The sequence below is a fragment of the Salvelinus alpinus genome, chromosome 2 (assembly GCF_045679555.1).
Source record: "Salvelinus alpinus chromosome 2, SLU_Salpinus.1, whole genome shotgun sequence".
NCBI classification, from domain to species: Eukaryota; Metazoa; Chordata; class Actinopteri; order Salmoniformes; family Salmonidae; genus Salvelinus; species Salvelinus alpinus.
In genome coordinates this window covers 65,381,011-65,396,908 of record NC_092087.1, presented here as the reverse complement: position 1 = coordinate 65,396,908, position 15,898 = coordinate 65,381,011, and the positions used below count along the sequence as shown (strand labels likewise).

General features: G+C 40.0%; 2 protein-coding genes across 4 annotated transcripts in view; both read left to right on the top strand.

Moving 5' to 3' along the window:
- Positions 1-8,382, top strand: part of LOC139544025 (phosphofurin acidic cluster sorting protein 2-like) — a 104,785-nt gene extending 96,403 nt beyond the window's left edge. For both annotated transcript variants that reach the window (XM_071350698.1, XM_071350707.1), the window contains one exon: positions 2,724-8,382. In XM_071350698.1, the coding sequence (XP_071206799.1) occupies positions 2,724-2,842 (119 nt within the window). In that variant the 3' untranslated portion in view covers positions 2,843-8,382. The remainder of the gene's footprint in view (positions 1-2,723) is intronic.
- Positions 8,383-15,001: 6,619 nt separating this feature from the next.
- The window catches only part of LOC139566933 (kinesin light chain 1-like), a 31,085-nt gene continuing 30,188 nt past the window's right edge, over positions 15,002-15,898 (top strand). The window contains exon 1 of one of the 2 annotated variants that reach the window (XM_071388323.1): positions 15,002-15,293. The gene's annotated coding sequence lies outside the window, so the exon portion shown is untranslated. The remainder of the gene's footprint in view (positions 15,294-15,898) is intronic. The other variant, XM_071388313.1, reaches the window with a different exon arrangement.

The following is a 15,898-nucleotide window of genomic DNA, read 5'->3' as shown; positions in this document are numbered from 1 at the left end:
GCTAACTGGTGCTTGCTTCGGGACAGAGGTGTTAGCCAGTAGTAGCCACTCGGTTGCAGCTAGCTAGCTGTGATGATACGGTGTAATTGTCCAGAGCTTGCGTCAGGAATCCGGTGATGTGGTAGAGAAAAAGCTGTCCTATATGCTCTGGGTTGATATCGCGCTTGCAGGCTGGCAGGTATTGGCCCGGTATTGAAGCTGGCTGTGTCCGAGTTGAGGGTGAAGACCGCAGCAGTGGCTAACTGACTACTAGCTAGTAGCTAGTTATCTGGCTAGCTTCTGCTTGGGGTTACGGTTCTAAAGTATAAAAAAATAGCAGGTCCGTACCACATTGGGTGAGGCGGAATGTAGGAATGTATATTCAGTTCCTAGATGGAAAGTGAAATTAAAATATATACGAAATGTATACGAAAAATACGAAGACTATTTACTATTTACACGCGACAGGACAATACAGGACAATACAAACACACGTCCGACTGCTACGCCATCTTGGATCAAATTAACAGGTGTGCCTTGTTAAAAGTTAATTTGTGGATTTTTTGTAATTTAATGTTGTTGTTGTGACATGGTAAGGGTGGTATACAGAAGCTAGCTCTATTTGGTAAAAGACCAAGTCCATATTATGGCAAGAACAGCTCAAATAAGCAAAGAGAAATGACAGTCCATCATTACTTTAAGACATGAAGGTCAGTCAATGTGGAAATTTTCCAAGAACGTTGAAAGTTTCTTCAAGTGCAGTCGCAAAAACCATCAAGCGCTATGATGAAACTGGCTCTCATGAAGACCGCCACAGGAAAGGAAGACCCAGAATCACCTCTGCTGCAGAGGATAAGTTCATTAGAGTTACCAGCCTCAAATATTGCAGGCCAAATAAATGCTTCACAGAGTTCAAGTAACAGACACATCTCAACATCAACTGTTCAAAGGAGACTGCGTGAATCAGGCCTTCATGGTTGAATTGCTGCAAAGAAACCACTACTAAAGAACACCAATAAGAAGAGCTTGGGCCAAGAAACATGAGCAATGGACATTAGACCGTTGGAAATCTGGAAATGATTTCAAATTTGACAACGGTCATTTGTCTTTGTGAGACGCAGAGTAGGTGAATGGATCACTGTCAGTGATTTATTTAGAATTCAAGGCACACTTAACCAGCATGGCTACCACAGCATTCTGCAGCGATACGCCATCCCATCTGGTTTGCACTTAGTGGGACTATCAATTGTTTTTCAACAGGACAATGACCCAACCCACCTCCAGGCTGTGTAAGGGCTATTTGACCAAGAAGGAGAGTGATGGAGTGCTGCATCAGATGACCTGGCCTCCACAATCACCCGACCTCAACCCAATTGAGATGGTTTGGGATGAGTTGGACCACAGTGTGAAGGGAAATCAGCCAACAGGTGCTCAGCATATGTGGGAACTCCTTCAAGTCTGTTGGAAAATAATTCCAGGTGAAGCTGGTTGAGAGAATGAGAGTGTGCAAAACTGTGGCTAGTTTGAAGAATTTAAAATCTAAAATATATTTTGATTTGTTTAACACTTTCTTGGTTACTACATGATTCCATATGTGTTATTTCATAGTTTTGATGTCTTCACTATTATTCTACAATGTAGAAAATAGTAAAAATAAAGACCCTTGAATGAGTATGTGTGTCCAAACTTTTGACTGGTACTATAAGTCCAGACATTTCGATATGCTATCCCGTGTGAAAGCAGAGTTGTGATGGTTGCCACCAAAAAGAGGAGGATCCCAGCCGCTACACTATATATTTCTCAGCTGCTCATATTAAGAACATGCTCCACTATAAAACCGGAATAGCCAACCCGGCATGATTGAAAAATGAACCGTGGAAAGTTGCCCCATTGACTATTCGAGTGCACTTGATGAGAGAGCAGCGTGTGCAGCCTGAGGCAAGGAACAGAGCGGAAGCTTTTTTTGCAACTTTCTCAAATCATCGATAGTCTATAGTCGCATCATGCAGCCCATATATGCTTTGATTTCTAAGACTTTCTAAGGTTTGTATCAACACAACTAAAGTAGTCAAGTAAATCTAAATCTAGCATATAGGACCTGTTTAAGAAAAATATCCTTTCTATTTTATTCAGCTAAGTTCAATTATATTCTTCTTACTATAAAATCATATAATATAAAATAACGCCACGGGACTTCTGTGCATATCTTGGATGCTAAATTAACTAGCCTACAGCCTATGGCATGGCGCATAGCCAGATGACATATATTCTCCTTCTGAAATACATTGTCTTTATATAATAATGTTTCCTTTGAAAAATGTTTCCTTCGAAATTGATTTATTTTGATGGAGTATATTAAATGTAGATGTTCCAAAGGCGCACATCAGAGGCTTGTATGCGTGGAGGCTAAACCTGCTTATGTTAATTAATGGTCAATTACCGTGAGACCGACAGTAATTAGACAATAAACGGGGCTGACGAAATGTCATGACTGCCACAGCCCTACCCAAACACCCCACTCTGCATCCTTTCAACGCAAGCATGCGCCCATATGTTCAATCATACATGTATACTACATACTTATTCTGTTTTAACACATACTGTAGAGTACGTGCTGAAGACACACACATAGGTTAATGTGAATTCCCTGAATAGCCTCAATTCAATCTTTGAGTCTTTAACAAGTGCAATATCGCCACCAAGTGGTTGAAATTAAAACTTTCTCTCTCTCCCTCTCTCCATAGTGTCCATTGACGGCGTGGAGTGGAATGATGTCAAGTTTTTCCAGCTGGCTGCCCAGTGGCCCACTCACGTCAAACACTTCCCTGTTGGCATCTTCGGCTACACCAAGCCCGCCATGTGACATATCACTGCCACCTAAACCCAAGTATGGGTAGCTGCAGCCCAATATGGCAACCGGAGTATGGGCGAGTGGGTGTGTCGAAAGGAGTGGGTGATTGGAAAGATAATCAGCTAATTGATCAGATTTGTTGCCACTCAAGACCATTTTGCATGGCTGATACGAGTTGATAAGCCGCCGACCAGTGCACCGGTTTTGTATCGAGGTGCCCGCTGGCCAGAGGTGCTTCCCACTGGGCAGCTGTGTCAAGTTGTCGCCAGCGGTAGCTAACGTGCCAATTTTCTTCTTCTCTCCTATGATTTTATTTCAAGTAGGATAGAAGCCTACACAAGAAATAACTCATATTGATAACCATCGAGATTTCACATTGATACATACATACAGTCTACTCAATGGTCATGGCATGAAGGGCAACAACACCTGGACACAGTGTCCTTGCTCTCGCTTTCCAAGTGCTTGTCCCGGCGTGGGAAGTAGCTAATTAGTAGCCAATATCAGGGTGACCGTCACAGTGAGCACACGCATACAAGCAATAGTACACCCATCATCAGTACTTTTAATAAAAAATAAACAATCGTCAGTTTTACAACTTAAAATCTACAATTATTTGTGTTTAACTAACAGCGAAATACGACTCAGACTCATCCTCTGGACGAATCCGACTCAAGTCCAAACTCTCGCAGTACGATAGACTGCACGATCAAAACCGTCTAACCTGTAACAGAGCGCTTTCGACACACCCACTCCTTTCCACACGCCCATTACTTTCCTTTCGACACATCCACTCACCTATACGCCGGTCGACAAATTGGGCTGCAGCTACCCCCTTCTCCTTAAACCCTGACCCCTGAACAGCCCTTATCATCTCCCATAGAGAGAGACGGGCTGGTTTCCATTCTGAAAAATCACTCCCTTCCTTCTGTCCTTTAAAATGAACCTCATCTCCCATAGAGAGACTGGGGCTGGGTTCAATTCTGAAAAAAAGATTCTGTTCCCTTTGAACAGTCCTCATCTCCCATAGAGAGAGACAAGCTGGAATACATTCTGAAAAATCACTCCCTTCCTTTCTGTCCTTTGATATTTACTAGGTATTGAGGCTATCAATATGGTAATAGCTCCATGAAGTGAAGATTATAGGTCCTTATATGCTGGTTCCCAATGTTTCAAAATGTAATTATTAGAAATAGATTTCTAAGTCTAAGTTTGAAATGAATCCAACTCCAACTTGATCAGCTCCGTGGGCTCTCCAAGTTACCAAAGGTAGTGGGGAAGGCTGGGAGTAATCCACCAGATTGGAACCCAGCCACGGCTGCTCTGACTAAGCAAAAAGCGTAAACAAACCCCCTAGTCCTTTTCCTGTGGAAACTGTCCAGTTACAAACCTGTGTTCCCAGTATGAAATGGATGTTGTTGTCAACGTCAAATGTTACTGTTTTATACACCAGCAAAAAAAGAAGGAAAAAAACACGTTTTGTTAAAAAATTTATGCTGCCTTTTAAGTATAATAGTGTATATTGTGGTTAGACACTTATAATGGCCACCTGTAATGGCAGCTTTGTTGGCACTTTGTTTTGTTACTATATTATTATTTCTGTGAAATCCTATGTGGGTAAATGTCCTGTATATAATGTAAGAGGATTGAAGGGGTGTGTTAGTGTGTGTTCGCAGTGTGTGCCGGGAGGCCGTGTGTGTTACTGATTTTTAGGGAAAGGGTGGGATGCTAAGAGAGGAATTGCTGTGAAATTTGCAGAGGAACCCCTCTTGCTATGAAGAGACGTATTTTGTTCTCTTTTTTCATTGAGAAAAGTGACTTACTCAAGTTTTTGCTACACTACTTTCTAGCTAGTATACTTGCCTTTTTGATTTAGAAGCACATTGTACGGAAACAGAATTGGGACAATCAGTAACCAAGAAACTTGGCACTGTATAACGAGAGACATTCATCAGAGAGTGGAATGTATCCTTAGGCGAGTTCAATGCAATGACTTCACTTGTGAATTTGTGAAGAGGGCCCTAGGTGCATGCAAGAATTTCTGGACACAAACGTGTATAGGAGAGAGAAGAGTGAGAGAAAGGGAGGGCAAGGAAACAAATGTATTGTTCCCAGTGCCCTACTCTAACACACCTGATTAGTCTACTCTCTGCAAAGGGCTCAGCAGTGCAGTTTTCAGTAATACCCTTCTCACATTACTACTGAGTTGACCCAAGCCAAGCTGTACTGCACTGGCCTGGTTAAGCATCCACTATAGTTGTTGGAACTGTGTTCAAAATGACCATGTGAAGAAGAAAAAACACAGTTAAACACAGTACAGTTTGGCTTGGTACAGTAGTGTGAAAAGGGTAGAAGAATTCCCCAGTTCTTAAACTATTTACCAGTGACTTTGAAGTGGTGTTCTTTTTTCTAACTTTATCCATTCTGAAAGACAAGAATCCCTTTATAAAACTAACGTGCCGTTTTCAAGAATGAACTAATAGCTGTCCACTGTTCTCTGTTTTTATACTTTCTTTAAAGATAGACCCACTCATAATGTTGAGTCAAAAAGGGCCACAGGCTTAATTGTTTTTTAGGGAATTGCCAGGATTTTAATGTCAGCAATGTTGTTGTATTGTGTGTTGATGTTTTTTTCATGAGGTGTATTTTCTCATAGACCTATGAGGGAAATAACGTCATGTGCCTCTTCAGTCGAGGCTATACAGGACACCTGGAAGTCAAAGCTTCCTTCCTTAGTTATTTCGCCTCTCTCCATCTTTTGACCTTGTATGTTTGTGACTTGACACGAAAATGCATTTCATTTGGATGAAAGTGTGTTTTGGAGATTTTAAGTGTGTGTCTGTGTGTGCATGCGCTCAGAAGAGGTACTGTGTAACCCCATTTGTCAATATCAACCGTTTGAAAACTATGGCTTCTCTTGCGATTAGATACTACATGGATAGTATTACATTTGACGTATTTTTTGTTCATCTTCACCGTGGTAGCTGAGTATTAACAACAGTGTATGTTACCGTATATTTGACCCTTTCTTCATGCATTTCTGACGGTCAAGGTGTCTCATGTTTTTGCCTCGGAAAGGGGGAAGTTCTTCGGTCAATCCCACTCATTTGACTGTACAGTGTTCCACTATTTCATGATACAAATGGACACAATATATACAACAGTATGTGGCCACCCCTTCAAATTAGTGGATTTGGCTATTTCTGCCACACCCGTTGCTGACAGGTGTATAAAATCGAGCACACAGCCGAGCAATCGCCATAGTCAAACATTGCAGTAGAATGGCCTTACTGAAGTACTCAGTGACTTTCAACGTGGCACCGTCATAGGATGCCACCTTTCCAACAAGTCATTTCCTTACATTTCTGCCCTGCTATAGCTGCCCCGGTCAACTGCATATTGATGCCAATGATTTTGTAATGAGACGTTCGACGAGCAGGAGACCACAGACTTTTGGTCATGTAGTGTATCTATACATAACTGAAACATAAATATGTTCCACTACTTCATAATACATATTTACAGTTGAAGTCGGAAGTTTACATACACTTAGGTTGGAGTCATTTAAAACTAGTTTTTCAACCACTCCACAAATGTCTTGTGAACAAACTATAGTTTTGGCAAGTCGGTTAGGACATCTACTTTGTGCATGACACAAGTAATTTTTCCAACAATTGTTTACAGACAGATTATTTCACTTAATCACAATTCCAGTGGGTCAGAAGTTTACATACACTAAGTTGACTGTGCCTTTAAACAGCTTGGAAGATTCCAGAGAATTATGTCATGGCTTTAGAAGCTTCTGATAGGCTAATTGACATAATTTTAGTAAATTGGAGGTGTACCTGTGGATGTATTTCAAGGCCTACCTTCAAACTCATTGCCTCTTTGCTTGACATAATGGGAAAATCAAAAGAAATCAGCCAAGACCTCAGAAAAAAATTGCAGACCTCCACAAGTCTGGTTCATCCTTGGGAGCAATTTCCAAACGCCTGAAGGTACCACGTTCATCTGTACACACAATAGTACGCTAGTATAAACACGATGCGACCACGCAGCCGTCATACCGCTCAGGAAGGAGACGAGTTCTGTCTCCTAGAGATTAACGTACTTTGGTGCGGAAAGTGCAAATCAATTGCAGAACAACAGCAAAGGACCTTGTGAAGATGCTGGAGGAAACAGGTACAAAAGTATCTATATCCACAGTAAAACAAGTCCTATATCGACAAGGGAGAAGCCACTGCTCCAAAACCGCCATAAAAAAGCCAGACTACAGTTTGCAACTGCACGTGGGGACAAAGATCGTACTTTTTGGAGAAATGTCCTCTGGTCTGATGAAACAAAAATATAACTGGACATAATGACCATTGTTATGTTTGGAGGAAAAAGGGGGAGGCTTGCAAGCCAAAGAACACCATCCCAACCGTGAAGCACGGGGGTGGCAGCATCATGTTGTAGGGGTGCTTTGCTGCAGGAGGGACTGGTGCACTTCACAAAATAGATGGCATCATGAAGAAGGTAAATGATGTTGATATATTGAAACAACATCTCAAGTTATCAGTCAGGAAGTTAAAGCTTGCTCGCAAATGGGTCTTCCAAATGGACAATGACCCAAAGCATACTTCCAAAGTTGTGGCAAAATGGCTTAAGGACAACAAAGTCAAAGTATTGGAGTGGCCATCACAAAGCCCTGATCTCAATCCTATAGAAAATTTGTGGGCAGAACTGAAAAAGCGTGTGCGAGCAAGGAGGCCTACAAACCTGACTCTGTTACACCAGCTCTGTCAGGAGGAATGGGCCAAAATTCACCCAACTTATTGTGGGAAGCTTGTGGAAGGCTACCTGAAACGTTTGACCTAAGTTAAACAATTTAAAGGCAATGCTACCAAATACTAATTGAGTGTATGTAAACTTCTGACCCACTGGGACTGTGATGAAAGAATAAAAGTTTCTCTCTTTTATTATTCTGACATTTCACATCCTTAAAATAAAGTGGTGATCCTAACTAACCTAAGACAGGGAATTTTTACTCTGATTAAATGTCAGGTATTGTGAAAAACGGAGTTTAAATGTATTTGGCTAAGGTGTATGTAAACATCCCGATTTCAACTGTATATTATAGCACTACTTTTGGGAAGTCAAGCGGCACCAAGTAATACCAAGAAAAACTGGACAGTCAAATAACTCCAACATTGAGCTTTACAGCTCTTTTAAGTATAGTTAAAGTTTGCAGATGTTTTTGCACAAATATTATTTTAAATGATGTGACAGACAGTATTCTTTCTTTTTTAAATGAACCACTAAAGAATACAAGGTAAAAGCTCTTGTTTGTATGATGTCAGTATGTCTTTTTTTCATATCAGTTTCAGTTTATTGCAATATTTTTTGTTTTATTTCCATCTTACTCTTTATTAAGTTTTTGTATTGCCATTTTATGATTCTAACCCTTTTTAAGAAAAGAGTTGAGCTCTTTTGTAAAAAAAAATATGTTTGGAAATTGGGTTTTGAAGTGTTGTGAGTGAAAACAGGCTATTAAAGGAGTGTTGAGAGAATTTGCATTGTTTTATTACTGTTTCAATTTGGATAGATACTCATGTTATCATAATACCATGCACCTATTAACCATACTTAGACCTGTCTTTGCATACAGAACACACACACACAGAATATGAGCTCATACCTGAGGCTGGACAGTGTTACATGGTGTTGGATGCCCCTTACCAACAGCAGATGGCAGAGTCATCTTATAAGCACAATCAACAATAGCTGACTTGAGCAAGCGTCCAGCCCCACATTCCGTGTCGGACACAGATGCCAAAGAAGGCGAAGGCCGGGATTCAATTTGATCACGCATTGCAGAGCGCTGTCAACAATGCGGCTCTTAAAGGCATCTATTTGAACCCAGGTCTGCTGACGATAGTCCTCTATAAATACTGTATGGTTCAAATGTTCTGCAGATACGAGCAAGTCTCCAAGATGAACACAAATGGTTTCTAGCAAATAATTTGGTTTTAAATCAAACAAAGTCCCATATCATGCTGTTTGGTACACGACAAAGAATTAACTTCACGGCTGGCAATTTTTTCATTCATACAAAAGATGGAACAATTCTTGAAAGTGTTTATTTTTAAAAACATATTTGGATTTGTTTGATTAATCTTTTGGAAAGCATATTGATTATCTAAGAAAAACAATAACATTGGGTTACTGTACATATCAAATAACTGTTTTACTGTATCCATTAAAAATACATTGACCCCAACTGCTGCTTCCTTTCCTAGACTATGGTATCATTATCTGCATGGTAAAAAAAAACAATTTAACCAATGGCTTAATCAAAATTATTCAAGAATTTAAGCTAATGTGTTTAAGTGGGTTTACTAAACAAATTCTGCTCGAAGTGAGCTGAATTTGAACAAGCTTGTTGAGTAAAACAAAAATGTATGTTTGCTAAAAGAAACACTCAAAACCGCGTTCATCATCATCATATTTCACAGCATGTATTGCAGGTTGATTTTCAGAATTGTTTGTTTCAATACCTGTGTTTTTGCATATTCATTTATTTACAGTACCAGTCAAAAGTTTGGACACACCTACTCATTCAAGGTTTTTTTTTTTTTTTTTTTACTGTTTTCTACATTGTAGAATAATAGTGAAGACATCAAAACTATTAAATAACACATATGGAATCATGTAGTAACCAAAAATGTGTTAAATAATTTTAGATTCTTCAAAGTAGCCACCCTTTGCCTTGATGTCAGACAGCTTTGCACACGCTTGGCATTCTCTCAATCAGCTTCATGAGGTAGTCACCTGGAATGCATTTCAATTAACAGGTGTGCCTTGATAGAAGTTAATTTGTGGAGTTTCTTTCCTTCTTAATGTGTTTGAGCCTTTCAGTTGTGTTGTGAAAAGGTAGGGGTGGTATACAGAAGATGACCCTATTTGGTTAAAGACCTGGTCCATATTATGGCAAGAACAGCTCAAATAAGCAAAGAGAAACAATAGTCCATCCTTACTTTAAGACATGAAGGTCAGTCAATGTGGAACATTTCAAGAACTTTGAACATTTCTTCAAGTGCAGTCGCAAAAACCATCAAGAGCTATGATGAAACTGGCTCTCATGAGGACCGCCACAGGAGAGTAAGAACCAGAGTTACCTCTGCTGCAGTTACCAGCCTCAGGAATTGCAGCCCAAATAAATGATTCACAGAGTTCAAGTAACAGATACATCTCAACATCAAATGTTCAGAGAAGACTGCGTGAATTAGGCCTTCATGGTCGAATTGCTGCAAAGAAACCACTACTAAAGGACAACAATAAGAAGAAGAGACTTGCTTGGGCCAAGAAACATGAGCAATGGACATTAGACCAGTGGAAATTTGTCCTTTGGTCTGATGAGTCCAAATTTGAGATTTTTGGTTCCAACTGTGTCTTTGTGAAACGCAGAGTAGGTGAACGGATGATCTCTGCATGTGTGGTTCCCACTGTGAAGCATGGAGGAGGAGGTGTGATGGTGTGGGGGTGCTTTGCTGGTGACACTGTCAGTGATTTATTTAGAATTCAAGGCACACTTAACCAGCATGGCTACCACAGCATTCTGCAGCAGTACGACATCCCATCTGGTTTGCGCTTAGTGGGACTATCATTTGTTTTTCAACAGGACAATGGCTATTTGACCAAGAAGGAGAGTGATGGAGTGCTGCATCAGATGACCTGGCCTCCTCAATCACCCAACCTCAACCCAATTGAGATGGTTTGGGATAAGTTGGACCGCAGAGTGAAGGAAAAGCAGCCGACAAGTGCTCAGCATATGTGGGAAGTCCTTCAAGACTGTTGGAAAAGCATTCCAGGTGAAACTGGTTGAGAGAATGCCAAGAGTGTGCAAATCTGTCATCAAGGCAAAGGGTGACTACTTTGAAGAATCTAAAATATGACAGATGTTTCCACTTCCCAATAACAGCACTTACAGTTGACTCTAGGAGGGAGTCACAGCTCTTCAGTATGGCCATTCTACTGCCAATGTTTGGAGAATGCATGGCCATGTGCTCGATTTTATACACCTATCAAAAATCTGTCATTCTGCCCCTAAGCAAGGCAGTTAACCCACTGTTCCCTGGGCGCTGACGATGTGGATGTCGATTAAGGAACCCTCCGCACCTCTCTAATTCAGAGGGGTTGAGTTAATTGCGGAAGACACATTTCAGTTGAATGCATTGTTGTACAACTTACTAGGTATCCCTTTTTCCCTTTCCTTCTGCCTCACTGAAAGAGGCAGCGTGGCATTTGAACCAGCATCAACGATTCATTGCCATGACTCACCATTGCCAGATTGGTTGGAAAATGTCAGCTTGAAGAGCCATTACATCAGACCAGTTGTTTATAAAAGTATCTTTAGCCTTGGTGCGTCACATCGAGGAGACAAAGGGGAGAGGGTGGTTAGCGACTCAGCAGGGCTTTTCATTCAATCTTTGTAACTGGTTGTCTAGGATGTTCAAAACAACATTTGTTTTTTGCTGGGAAACGTTGCTTTTGACTTACTGGGTTTGATAGAATAGAGAAATAAGGGCCCTATCCTAACTTTAAATATGTGTGTGTAAATTGGACTTTCAAAAGGAGAGTTCTGAGAAATGTGAAGTTATATGCGTAGATCTCAAGTCAGCATGTGTCCATTATAGTCTAAAGGCCTTCAGTGTATCTAAGCAAGAAGAGTTCTGTGAGAATCAATGCATTACTTTAATTTGATATTGTGTACAAATAGGCCTAGCTATATTCACATAAAGTAAATCAACCATTTAGCCACAGTTAGGCGGGAACGTTATGGGAAAGTGTAGTCTTACTAATAAACTGGTTCGCTGAGAGGAACCAGACACTAAATGCTGATCCAAGCCTATTAAGTCTGGTCCAGAGCAAGACTTCATGGCATGCATGTGTGACCTAGGCCCAGTGGCGGTTCTAGCTGTAATTTTTATTCAGACAATTGGAACAACACAAATAAATAATCATTACATTTAAAACTATATAAATATAAAAATACATACAAAAAAAGACTCGTAAATATAAAAAAGTAACAAATAGAAACAGTATATAAATACACTAACACTAACAATGCCACTAACAATCAAATTATTACACTATTACCCTATTGCTAACAAAACCCACAAAATTAAAACTAAATTGCACAAATTGTATATCACACAAATAGAATAACACACGTATAAAGAAGAGAACCTGATTATTACACTATTGCACTTCAAACAAGAAACACACAAACAAAATTGCACAACTAATTGCATTAGTACTGTACAAAGTTAGAGGTGCGCTATTTGATAGATTCCCCCGCTTCCCCTACCTCGGGCTTCCAGTGGGGAGACCTGAGGTCAACCTACCCCTGCCCCGACAAGGTTAATTGATCTACCCCTACCCTGACAGATAGATCATTTTGAAAAACTGGGTCTGAAAAAAAAAATAGATTGATGTAGCAACCTATTAGTCATGTTAATTCTATGTATTTAAGTTGAAGTTGTACCCTAATTTCAATATTTACAATGCTGGTTGAAATGAGATGAAAACATTACTGGTTGATTACTTTTTTCAAATCCAATGTATTTTCCACGTTGATTCCATGTCACAATATGTTGACAAATTACAACTTTGATTCAACCAGTGTGTGCCCAGCCTTCATGAATCGTTCATCCTCGTTGTCAGCAACATCCTCTCCCTGTTGATCCTCTATAGCCTCTTCCCCTGGATGTCTTCCTTTTTGCAAGTCTATCTGCCTCAGGTCTCACAGGTGTTGTTGTTGTTAGTAGCTCAGGTCCAAGGTGACAGAACAATTCAAAAATGGGAATCTGCTGTTTCATTTGGTGGTGTGGATACTAAATTGGTTGACAATCAAGTAGCTCCATTTAAGATAATATAGATGGTGGAAAGGCTGCTGCAAGTGCTGGCTGGTGAGTGATGGGTTGCTTGTTGAGGTTAGGGTGATGGTCACAGGAGAACCAGGTTCGATCAGGTCGTTGTGTGTGATATTTCTGTCTGGAAATATAAACTTTAAGGTCCAATCATTTGAAAAATGTAGCAGTAGTAAGGTAACAGTGTGTAATCCACGCCAAATTGTAGAAGGTGCGTGTTCGAGCTGCGTGTCCACAGTAGTTATCCACTGATGGCGATAGGGGGCGATTAAAAACAGAAGCCATTAATTTTCATCCGAGGGAAGCGAAGAGTGCAGGAGGGCGTTGGGCAATGCGAGCATGGGCGAGGGAACGTGAAAATGGCGGGATTCTCTGCAATATCGAGCCGTGATTGACTAATCGACCTTACTGGATTGGGTGTTGATTTTTTACCTTTATTTAACTAAGTCAGATAAGAACACATTCTTATTTACAATGACGGCCTAGGAGCAGTGGGTTAACTGCCTTGTCGGCTCAGGGATGCGATCTAGCAACCATTAAAGTTACTAGCCCAACGCTCTAACCACTAGGCTAACTGCCACCCCAAACAAATGCATTGGACGGTTGATACCTAGCATGCTTTCGGTTTGCTAGCAACCACATGTTGAGCCACTCCGGGCGAAGCTAGTGTGGTTTGACAAATTATCGCTGAAAGTGGATCCTATCTGTCAGAGCCATGTAGCTATGTCACAATGGGACGCCGGGCCATCACGTCTCCAGGCTGCGTTTCAAATTTAAAAAAGATACACCCTTATCCACCTACCATCGCCAAACAATCATAAGCACCTCAGCCCTTGTTTTTTTTTAATCGAGTTTGTTTGTGTACAATTATGTTCACTTCGGGCCTGAAACGCCACATAAATTCAATTCGCGATTGTACATCCGCTAAGAAAAGTCCACCGAAACTTAAAACCACAATGTCAATATGGATGAGTCAACATACAAGTGTAAGTAAAAACGAATGTAAAAAGGTTAGAAATTGTGCTACTAATGCACAAACACTTATTGTAAAAGTAATGATGTTTTTGTTTGGTTGACTTTTGGAAATTGTAGAAATAAAACATTTTAATTCTTCAGAAGTTCCAGCTAGGCAGGCTAGCTAATTAATTTGCAAGCTATCATACAGTAGTCGTAGATTAATAATTATATAGTTAATATAAGTAGACATGCAATCATAATTGACTGTAGCACATATAAAGCACCCACGAGCTACTGGTGGCTTAAATCAACATCATCCTGGAATGACGAATTTCCAGGTAAGGGCGATCCATTTAAAAATAATTTCTTCCTCCCTAGCCCTGCAAGCACTGAATTTGAGGGCTGGTGGGATAGGGTGTATTTTAAGTGTTTGAAATGAAGCCTGGGTATGTGGGCTCTGAATTACGTTTATGCCTTGTTCAAGACAACTTGAATTTGCGTACGTTTTTTGCGTAGAGCTTCCTATTGGTTGATTCTGATCATATCCAAGTGGGAAACTCGGACCTCGTCTTTCTACGACGAGTTGACAAGTCTCAAATTTCCGAGTTCCAAGTTGTCTTGAACGCGGTATTAATGTTGTTCGTCGAGTGATGTGTGGTTTACCCCGCAACTCTTTTACCGCGTTCAAATTTAGGAGTTTCCGTGTTCTTAATTGTCTTCGTATCATATGAATAAATGCATCACACGATGATTTACTAGAAACTATTGATATATTTCCTTCTTGAGGACCGTTTGTTTAATACATTTCCTTTAAAAAATATATGTTTTTAATTGCCTCTGCTTGGTCCTTGATTATTATTAGCTAGTCGTGGCTAATGTTAGCTAAATATTTTAGTGGATGTTCAAGGAAAACTGAACCATGGATTAGCTTCTCCCATATACTACTTTCAGGGTAACGAACCATCTAACATTAAATTGTGAAATACTGAACTTTTTTTTTTTACCATATTCGAACATCTGGATTTTTGTTCTTTTTTTGTTTGGTTAGACCTATTTAATTATATATTTTTTGTATAACTAGCTTATTAATCAAATCAACACATTTCGTGTATTTGCTATGTAGACTAGTTGAAGGCAAGTATCCATTCAAATTAATAAAATAAATGGGGGATTTATTTATCTATATGACCAATGATGTATGTATGGAAATTATGTATTTGGATTTGTTACTCATATACGCAGCCACGCCCGAAAAATCCAATACATGACGACGTCATTTAAAAATATTCGCTGTGGATGCTGGGAGATCAATATCCATGGAAGACATTTTGGATTTAAAATAAGCTCCGTTGGCAACACATTTATCATTGCGGTCGCCCTGATATTTATTTAGAATGTACCGTCAAAGAGTTTGTTTGTCAGTTGTGCGCAATGAAATGGCGTCGTTCTTGTAAAAAAAAAATAACACATTTTTCCCGAAACATCGCGGTGCTCATCTGCGAGTTCTGTTGGGATAGGTTTCTTGCTGTTGCATGTACATCGAGAAGGCTCCTATAGTTCCTGGCTGTCCTACGAGGAATTAACCAATTTAGGTATGTAACCACATACATATAGCAGCATATGTGTTTTTGTCTTGGCTCACAGAATTCAAAACTTTGCAGAATACCCATTAGAGAAGCAGTGTGATTGTTATTGCCTTATTGACTACACAGCCTAACTACAGACAGTAAGTAGCCTATTGATAACAGTTCTTGTAAAGGCCTATTTTATTTATATTAAAAAATATAAACGCAACATTGAACAATTTCACTGAGTTAGAGTTCATATAAGGAAATCAGTCAATTGAAATAAATACATTAGGCCCTATCTATGGATTTCACATGACTGGGCATTGATTGATGCACGAACGCCCCCGCCGTCTTCATGCTATTGTCTATAGATACGGCAAGGCGTGGTTTAACGTGACTACGCCCCCGAGTATGATACAGCCGTAGGCTACTCCTGTTACTCCCATTTAATTAACCTAAGTTTGGCGGCATCCTAAGCAAACTGCTGACGCTCTTTGTCGTTTCAATAAACCTTTTCAGCAGCCTCAAGTGTTGTTCGTTATTAACACACTTTTCTATCACAACAAAAAAACATTTGCATTATACTTATTCTGCCACTAATTTGTTAGCTGACATGCTAAGACTAACAG